General features: G+C 43.3%; 1 protein-coding gene across 1 annotated transcript in view; it reads right to left on the reverse strand.

Annotated features, from left to right (window-relative positions):
• The window catches only part of DNAJC21 (DnaJ heat shock protein family (Hsp40) member C21), a 31,293-nt gene that overhangs the window by 19,209 nt on the left and 1,684 nt on the right, over positions 1-10,400 (reverse strand). Inside the window, exons 2-4 of the mRNA XM_068250313.1 lie at positions 8,570-8,663; positions 7,234-7,357; positions 5,646-5,771 (exon numbers count right to left, since the gene is read on the reverse strand). Coding sequence (XP_068106414.1) covers positions 5,646-5,771; positions 7,234-7,357; positions 8,570-8,663 — 344 coding nt within the window. The remainder of the gene's footprint in view (positions 1-5,645; positions 5,772-7,233; positions 7,358-8,569; positions 8,664-10,400) is intronic.

Here is a 10,400-nt window from a genome sequence, read left to right on the forward strand (position 1 = left end):
GGTTTAAGATTGCTGTACGTGAGGTTTTGACTGAAGGGATATACAAGTGTGTCACATAATATGTTGTGGATTATAGAACCTGCGGACCGAGTGATTTTCTAGAAAGCTGCCGGCACCCTGTATGTGTGAAAGGGAAGAAAGTTGCTGCATATGTTTCTGATGGCAACAAGGATGAAAGTAATTGTTATGAGAATGGTGGTAACAGCCACACGCGCTCACAAAAGCGCAGATTTAAGGATTACGAAGGTCGCAAAGAACGCAGACAATGTTTTGAATGTGGGAAGGAGGGTCATCTGGTCCGACAGTGTCCTGAGAGACACCGAGGTCCGCAGTGACAAAATATGGTTAAGGGTACTAATTCTGCCCTAGTTGAAGGCAAATGAGAAAGTGAATTTATTGATGAAAATAGAATGTTACGTTGTGGTGTGTAAAATGTGAAGCTGGGAATTCTGAGCTCTGAAATCTAAATCACCAGAGCTCCCCTGGAAGTATCCAGCAGAGGGGGAGGAGGAGGGGGGCTACAGAGAAAATCCACAAGTTCTGAGCTGCTGTTTGTCTGTCTGTTTGTTGTTTGTGTAGTTTCCACAGTATATAAATGTCTGTATAAGTTTTATACTCTACCTGTCTGATGTTTGTCTGAAGATTGGAAATTTAAAAGTGATTTTTACTGTCTGCAGTTGTCTGTTTGTAATGTTAAATTCTGTAAAATTCGAGTGGAGTTTCTGTCTGGGATTTGTGTGAAGGTATGGGTTACGCCCATATTTCTGAGGAGGGGGCAAGAGGCCTCATGGACAACTAATCCCAGCCTAGATGTGTGTTGGAGCGGAACGGAGTGATTTGAGAGAATGCATGTAGCAAGATGAAAGGTTTGTTTGCAAGAAGTTAATGTATATATTTTATGAAACCCAGAATGCGGGATATTAAAAAAAAAAAAAAAAAAGGAGAAACCCCGCAGATATTACTTTCAATTATAAGAGTAAATATGATGATTTTTGTTTTTTGCTTCTGGGAACAATTGATTGCTGCATTGCTGTAGTATGTGGGTCATTGGCATCGATTGATTGGCCGTTTTGATTGACACCTGATTAAATTTTTATAAATTGTGGGTATGTTAGAAGAAGTTCAGTAAAATGACTTTGATAGAGACATTTTGACCACAATGCCTTGTCTAATGGCGGACTGCAGAGAGGGATGCATGATTGTAGTTCTCTGCCAAGAGCCCAACCCCACCCCCACCAGCCCAATCCCACCAGCCCCCCCGCCTATGCTGCATAGCCAGTTTGCTTGGGCATCTACGTCTTTATTGTCCAAAACTGCTGCACCACCCTGGCCCTGTACTTTTGTTTTCTTTGTTGTTTACTGACCAAAGGATGTTTTTTCCCGTCCGCATGTGCGCAGTGACTTGTCCCAGGGCAATTGACAAATCCCTGTGGATCAGTTTTATGTGCACAGGAGGGAATACACCAACAGGTCTTACAGTAGTGAGCTGAAGAACATCGTAGAATAGATAAGCTTCTATCTGCGTCTTTGCTCAAGCTGTGTGTTTATCACTTACCCTACGCCACCCTGTTATATGGGATCCCGCCCCCCACTGTTTTCATTACCAGCCTGTATGCTTTCCCATCATGCATACGTCTGCGGCTTAGTGGCGTCCGCAGGGTTAGGTGTCAGCAACTGAGGAGCCCACCCGTCCCACAGACCATGGATGTTCTCCGGGCTCCCACAACACTGGCCATTCACATGTGTGCAACATCCCAGTCCCCTCATCTCCCGTGGCAACGACTTGGCAGTCCTGACATATGCAACTACAACTCCCTCTGCTGACTTACAGTCTAAGACTTTACCTACAGGTCGCTTTGTACACTGCTGACCTACTAACCTTCCTTTGACTGATTTTGTCCAATTTATTTGTGGTGATGACACATGAGTCTTACATGTGTCAACAGGAGGGATAGTGGCTAAAATTAGAATAAAACCACATGGGAACATTTAAGCCATTGCAAGAGGGCGCACATGGGCCCTCCGGATCCAGATTAATTAAAAGATCCAGAGCCACAGCTTGCTACGAACACTCACATGAAGCTTCGGTGGCTTTTGAAACAAAAGAAATGTTGTTTGAACCTTGCTCAAGAAGAACGCTTAGCGGTCATTTCCTTTTAAAACAGTAGCCAGATACAATCTGTTCTTGATAGTTAGCACCACGGGGTAAAGAGGGGCGGAAATTTGAGATCCTGAGGCGACGGGAACATTTGCTTGAACCTCAGTGCGACCACGATCTCAAAGGCTGTGGGAAGATATTAGAGGATTCTTCCTAAGGCACAGGTGTAGTTCTTTATCTTGAACCATGGTGAAAAGGAGATAAAAAAGGGGGAACAGATACCTAAAAAGGCTACATAGGGGAAGTTGGGTTAGAGCCATAACATGTTTAAAGAAAAAGAAGAAGAAGAGTCCTGGAATGACAATGACTAAACGACCTCCATTGAACAGCAATGACAGGATAGACAAAGAGACTACTGACCCATCCCCACCGGATATTACTAACAAGATGAACGTGATTAGTAATATAGTTCTAGTGATCGGTGGAATTTTTAATTTTTTGGATTACTTTGGTAATTTTTACTGCAGACCGAGTGAATGTACCGAGTGAATGTGTTTGATTGTATTGTGTGTGCAGCAGCTAGACCGCAGATTGCTCTGGTACCAGTAGTGGCGAGTGGGTCTGAACTAGAATGTATGATACAAAGTATGATAAGTGTGAATCAACCACTGAACTGTACCACAGAGAGAGTCCGTATGAAGGTACCAGGCACGCCACAGCGTGCATTCGCTACAGCCAGCAATCTTACGTGTTATAATAGATCTGCCCCCAGTAACCATCCAATGATTAAGTATTGTAGAGAAATAGTGCAAATAACCAATGATAAAGGGTTGAGCCTAGGAACAAAATGGCAGTTAGAAGATACTTGGTGGACTTGTGAACCCAACAAAGCAGAATCATCATTGCCACCAGAATGGAAAGGGTTGTGTGCCCCTGTCTGGATGATAGAACATGTCACTATATTGCCCTATGAGTCCTTTAAAATTTTGGTGGATAAAAAGGTACACCGGAGTAAAAGGGAGGCACCAAAAGGGAGTTTGGACCCATATGTATATATTGATGCAATAGGGGTCCCCAGAGGGGTGCCAGACGAGTTCAAGGCTAGGAACTAAATTGCTGCAGGGTTTGAGTCCATTTTCCTATGGCCAACAGTTAACAAAAATGTAGATTGGATTAATTACATTTATTACAATCAGCAAAGATTTGTTAATTATACTAGAGATGCTATCGAAGGTCTAGCAGAACAACTGAAAGCAACATCATTAACAGCACTGCAGAATAGAATTGCATTAGATATGCTGTTGGCAGAGAAGGGGGGTGTATGTGAATTTTTTGGGGAACAATGTTGTACCTATATTCCAGATAATACATCCCCTGATGGAAAAGTGACAGTGGCTCTTCAGCAGTTAAAAGACCTATCCGAAGAGCTGAAACGAAACTCAGGTGTTTCAAACCCAATAACAGACTGGTTACAGAACTGGTTTGGAAGCTGGACTTCATTTTTACAGAGTTTTGGTATCGCATTCCTAACTGTTCTTATGGTTCTGTTCCTACTAGCCTGCTGTATTTTTCCAATGCTGAGAACATTTTTTTGCAAGGTTGATAGATAAGCATATGAGTACAACTATGTATGCAGCCTTAGCACAGCATGATGAAGAAGCATACAGTGATTTGGGAGGAGATTATGATGGTATGCTGGAGGGAAATGGCCAGGCCAACGTGTGAGGCAATAATTCCAGCTCACGGCCAGAGCCTGATTTTTGTTTTTGAGCATTTCACTTCTATGCCTTGACTTGCTGTAGTGCATACCCATTTGCAGCAAAGGGGAGTAGAAGGCTGTGTTTGCTTGAACCTCTGACCCCTGTAGTGGAGACACATTTGCAGATACCTGAGGCTTAAGTAAGCATAAGCACAGAAATGTGAATGTAAATATTCTTTTTTATAACACATATATAATCAAGCCACAACCCACAGTATTAATTATAAACAGGAGGGAAATGTGGAAAGAATTTTATAATTAATCTGTTAATCTATATATATTCTGTATATCCTGTGTAACCTATGTGACTATATAGTCCACATGCACAAGATTAGATTATTGTGTTAGAGTGACACTTTAAGTTAACCAAGGAGTTATCACGATACCATTAAATATATGTTATACATGTTTTTGAACCATATACTGTGCAGTCTCCTTTGTCCTCCACAGTGAAATTCCAGAACAACCTCCAAAACCTCCCCCCAGTGTTATTCTGTGCCAGGCGCAGAATGAGCAGGTTGAAGGGGCCAGTCTAAACCAGTTTCCTGAAGGTGAGAGAAACGAAACCGGAAACTGGTGGACAGAAGATTTCTTGTTCCTGTTGACTTTTAAATTATTTATGAAGGACACAGAGGAGGACCGGACACACCCAGAAGAAGAAAGTGGACATTGCTCATTGGACTTATGGGATTGCAGACTGTTTGGAGGGAGGAATATATTAGCATGTTAACTGGGGTATAAAGATTTACCGAGAAAGGAAGTCTCTACCCTTTTGTGACTAGCCGGGCTGCAGCTAGCCTGTTTCTGCTCTAATTAAATGCTGGTATATAAAAGGGTCCTCAGCTGAGTGAATAAAGATTTCATTTTCATTGGCAACGTAATGGAGGAGTCTCATTGAGTACGTTTATTTTCTTTTAACAGACCACATTTTTAAAAATAGAAGTGGTCTGTCTCTCTCCCGAACAGATGGAGCAGGTTTTAGGCAGCCTAAAAGCACAATCGGTGCGCTCCTGAAAGGCAGTGACATCACTAGTGGAGCCGCTGCAGGAGCCACATGGCCGCCCTCCCCCCAACTGAGCAAGTGGGTGAGAGGCAAACTAGCAGCAAGATTGGTGCGCAGCTGTGACAGTGCTGGGAGAACCCGTGCAGGAGCCCACGTGGGCACCCTCCCTGAACAGAGCGGGTGCGGGATTGTGAAGCAGTGACAGCGCTGGTTGGTGGAGATGCTGCAGGAACCACGTGGTTGTCCCCCCGCCCCCTTCCCAAACAGAGCAAGCGGGGGAGCTGGGAAGAAAACCGGAGCCTCATGCATGTCACTCTGGACGCAGGATGGAGCAACGTGCCCTCTGCCCCCTGAACAGAGCCAGTGGGTGAGCCAGGAAGAAAGTCGGAGGCCCATCAGACCCATCCATCTCACGCTGAACGCAGGATGCGGAGCCCACGGCTGGATAGGTAAGGGCTTCCGCGAAGTCTTGCACCTGCTTGTGGGGGACACTCGGCTGCACATTCGGACTATAAGATTCCCAACCCCCCCCCCCCCCACACACACACACACACACACACACACACACACACACACACACTTTTAGGGGAGAAAAAAAAGTGGTGTCTTATAGTCCGAAAAATATGGTATATTGCATTATTGATCAGAATATATATATTTAGAATGAATCAAGACCTTGCATTACGGTCCTTTGTGTTGCAATGTATGAGTTAATTTCCTCCAGGTCAATAAATGTCACATGACGATCAGGCTAAGAAGAAAGAGGCATAAAAAGTTAGGCATACCGTATCATAGTCACTCTGGGAGTCTCCAAATGGTGGATGTTCCTCTTGATCACCCTCGCTGATCTTACTTTCCATTTCTTCCTTCACGATCATCTCAAAGACACGTCGGTATACTGCATAGAAGCCCTGAGAGCAGAAGGGACCATGGTTATCACTGTACAGTTATACGGCACTGACACATTCTGCAGCACACTGTCCAGTGTGATCAGGCAAACCCTGTACAGTCAGTTTTTACATATGAGGTTTTTCAACAAGCAAAGGAGGCAAATCTTTCAGCATCATTACTGAAGTGTCTCATTTTTATTTTCAGTTATACAGCTTCTTTTTATAACATTGCATTATTCTCTAATATTTGCAGTTTACAAACTATGCTCTGTATTTTAAACTACGAAACAGAGCAGGAAAGTTCAAAGGGTCATTAGCTCTGCAGTGAAACCTTAAACAACCAAGAAACAGTGAGAGACAGGTTGAGGTAAGTACTTCAGAAAACAGCATTGCTCTCTGGCTAAATTAATCGGGGAGCTCAGAGACGCTGAGAAAATAAAATACTGGAAAATAATAGGAGACTCATATCGGTGCTACTAATGTTGTATCTTAGCGGTACTACACATACAAATTATATAATCATTAACCACTTCACAACGGAGGGGTTTTACCCCTGAAACACCAGCGCGATTTTTACCTTGCAGCGCTGCTTCCATTTATTTTTTTCTGTAATATGATTGGTTATTGGGGACTGGGGTCCCCATAACCAATCATTGGACTGCAGAGCGGGGGTGTGTGTGCGCGCGCGGGTCGCGGGGGCGTGCGATCGCGCGCTGCACGTTTGTTTAATTTACGTTGTTATGAATGAAGACTGCTTCTGTTTGAAGCAGTCTTCATTCTATTCGCAATCGGCGAGTCTAGTTAGATTTAGGAACGCTTGTTCCTAACATCCAATTAGTCACCTGCTGTGCTGGCTGGCTGGAGTGTGCGTGCAAGTTCCCCGCCCACTCCCAGCCAGTAAACAAACAAGTGCGCCTTTCTCCGTCCCTGGGGGTGAAGCGGTGCGCAGAGGGACGGAGAAATTTAGCACTGGGGGGTGAAGTGGTTAAAGCAACGTTTTTGTAGCAATAAAAAAAAAAAAAAAAAAAAAGTATTCCAAAACAAGGGATTTCACAATTTAAAGAGTACCAATTTTAAAATGTTTAACCCTTTAATGCAAAGCTCTAGCTCCTCCCTGCTCGGATCGGCGGGTGTCAGCAATTCACCTGCGTTTCATAAATCAGTAAAGCTCTAAAACGCCGACCTCCCTTCCCCCCTCTTGATAAAACCGCCAAGGTTTTCTAAAGTGTTCTCAAGCCCTGTGGCCAGAGAACTTCGGAACACTTCAAATATAGATGGCTGCAGCAGTCACTACAAGTGGGCGGAGTTTCAGAGTTCTAATGATTTATGGATGGCAAGGGAGTTACTGTTGCTGACACTCGCCGACCCTGCAGGGGGAGATATAGCTTTGCATTAAAGGGTTACGCATTATAAAACAAGTACTCTTTATCGCCTCTGAGACTATTCACATCACTGTTGGCTTGCACCATGGACAGCTCCTCACCTTCTCATCATCACCAAAGCCAGAGTAACAGGTCACAGTGAAATACTGGAGGAGATCTAAGCTGTCGTCCTGATACTCTCCATCTACCCCGCCCTTTAGCAGGGCATCTCGGTGGTTGTCATACCTGCAGAACGAAGGAAACACATGCTGCTGTGAGGAAAGAAGAGACTTGTCTAGAATGATTACTAAATTCTGAAAATTCCGGCATGGATGAAACAAACACTTTCCCCACACATTTACACAGTGAATATAATACCAGTACATATAGACTAGTGCTAGCGACACATGTTACAGCTTCCATCATTTAACTGCACTTTCCATTCAATAAAATTATTGCATTTAAAGTGTACCTAAACTCTTGCACAGGACAGAAGGAAAACAGAGAAAAGCAGTATTTAGAGGGTTAGGCCTGGTGCACACCAGAGGAGTTTTTCTGAGCGTTTTGAGTTTTTAAATCTGCTGCTAATGTTATCCTATGTGTCTGTGCACACTGGAGCAATGAGGTTTTGTAAAAAAAAACCACAGCATTACATTGGGAAGAGCTTTTGAAACCTCTAAAAGCTCTTCCCAATGTAATGCTATAGGGTTTTTTACAAAACCTGATTGCTGCAGTGTGCACAGACACGTAGGATAACATTAGCAGCAGATTTAAAAACTCAAAACGCTCAGAAAAACTCATCTGGTGTGCACCAGGCCTTAGTCTGTCTAATTCCCACTCATCTGCGTGCAATCACAGGTTGTAACTTGATCTCTTCCCTGTGTCACCTGACTGCCACAGCTGATAAGCTTATTTGAAAGCACAGGATGTTAACAATATGTCTGCTTTCATGAAAGCAGGAAGAAGACACACTGCAAATGTAATGCCAGATTTGTATCAGCTGTGACAAAAATGTTTTTCTTTAAAGGTTATTATGCTATCATGTATCTTTTAGAGCAGAGAGGAAGTTCTGAGTTTGGGTCTACTTTAAATCAAACCTGAAGGGGTTTTGAAAGTTAAAAACCAGATACTTACCTAAGGAGAGGGAAGGCTCTGGGGGTCTTATGGAACCTTCCCGATCCTCTCACGGTCCCTTCTTTCCAAGGCTGTCACTGCTTTTCCAATCTACCGCCGCAAGAAGCTTTGGAAGTCTTCAAGAGCTTGAGTGCTCCCGAAGTCAGGCGGCTCTGTACTGCACATGCGCAAGTAAGAGAGCGATTGCACATGTATAATACGGATCCGCTGTCTTTGGGAGCACTCTGGCTCTCGAAGACTTTCACAGCCACCCCCCAGCAGAATAAAGCAGTCTCTGACCCATGTGCATGGTCAATAGATACAGCAAGCAGAATGTTCACTCACCAAGCTCTCTCCTGGGGGTCACTGAGAACATCATACGCTGCCTGAATCAATTTAAACTGTTCTGCTGCCTCCTCAGAATTATCCAAGTTTTTGTCTGTAAGAGAAATAGAGGCATTCAGGCAACAATTACACTAGCTTGATGAATACTGTAATCATGAGGAAGTCATAAAGCTGCACAACCAAAATTATTGCATAAGCACGGAAGTATATACCAGTGAAAATAAAGTAAAATGGTAGTGATATTGATTTTTTTATGAAAAAACTAGTTATGTGGTGTACAGACCGATTGGCTAGAGAAATTATTAAAAAATTATTTGAAGAATTCTTGAATAAATACCGCATATACTCAAGTATAAGCCAACCAGAGTATAAGCCGACCCCCAATTTTTACCTTTAAAAAAACAGGAAAAATGTTGATCCTAGTATAAGCCGGGGTGGCAAAAGCCACACCACCACTCACAGCCATGGCCGGGCACAACCATATATAAGAAAAGTAGCATATATTCAGCAGATTGCAATAATAAACCAGAACATAGGCATACAATGGAGATGGACATGCAAAGAACTCCTGTTGCAAAGTTTAAGCTGGCACCTTTCATGGAAATGTCAAGTGTGTGGTCTCCCTCAGATGATGCACCACTGTGCATATAGTGAGGGCACTGTGGGGGCTACTCAAAGAGTAGTGACGAGTGTAAGCCGAGTTCCCCACTTTTGGGCCACTTTTTTTGGGCCCAAAAATTAGGCTTATACTCGTGTATATACTGACTTGTATGTTTCTAGTGCAGGCTAAAAAGATGAATGTTGGCAACACCCACAACCCATGAATCTTATTTAGTGTACAAACACGTTAAAACATAACTGCATATCAACATTTTAAGAGGGCAGCGACCCTCTGGGGTCCAGGGCTGATGCGTCCATAGGGTCAAACTGGGCTGGGGAGCCTCCACAAGTTAGAGACTGAACAGGTCACAAGTTTACTGTTAGTAAAGTAGGAAACCGTAAGGGGCACCACTTTTCTTTTTTGCCCAGGGCCCCCTTTTACCTAAGATGATTCCATGCTGAGTCTTTTCTCAATACATTTCCACCCCAGTATGGATCAGGAAACTGCTACAGTTGAGTTTTCAGTCCATTTCTAGAGTAGACATTACACTATGGAAGGACATTAGATTGTGTGCTCCTTTGAGGAACAATTACATAAAGTGTTAAAGGACACCCGAGGTGATTTTAACAATTTTATCTTTCCTCCTAAAAAATGACCTTTTAAGAGATTGCACAGTTTTATTTTATATTTAAATCTACTTTTTAAGTTTTTACTGTTTTATTGTTTGTGCTCATGCACAGTGTGAAAGGACCCTTATGCTACGTACACACATGCGACAACGATCGTTCGTTGAGAACGACAAACGAACTTTTAATTGATGAAAGAACGACCTAAGTAAAGTTAGTTTTAAATTGTGTCTAACGATCTGATCGTTATAACGAACGTTACATCACATAAAGCAACTATTGTGCTTGCGCATAAAAATGAGAAGTTTCATGGAGAAATAGCGAAATGCGCATGTCAAGCCTAGTACGAACGACCGTTTCCAACGATGTACTACTTTTGCAAACGATCGTCGTTGGTAAAAATCCGCCAAGCTAGATCGTTCGTTTTTAACGATCTAGCTCGTCCGTCGTTAGACTTAATGGTCGTTGGTTGCTTTTTTTTAAACGATCGTCGTTTGAAACGATCGGGGAACGATCGTTTCAAACGACTATAGTCGCATGTGTGTACGCACCTTTACTCTAAAGCAGGGGTAGGGAGCCTATGGCTCTGTGCCAGATGTGGCTC

This window comes from Hyperolius riggenbachi, chromosome 1 (genome assembly GCF_040937935.1).
Source record: "Hyperolius riggenbachi isolate aHypRig1 chromosome 1, aHypRig1.pri, whole genome shotgun sequence".
In the NCBI taxonomy this organism is placed as follows: domain Eukaryota; kingdom Metazoa; phylum Chordata; class Amphibia; order Anura; family Hyperoliidae; genus Hyperolius; species Hyperolius riggenbachi.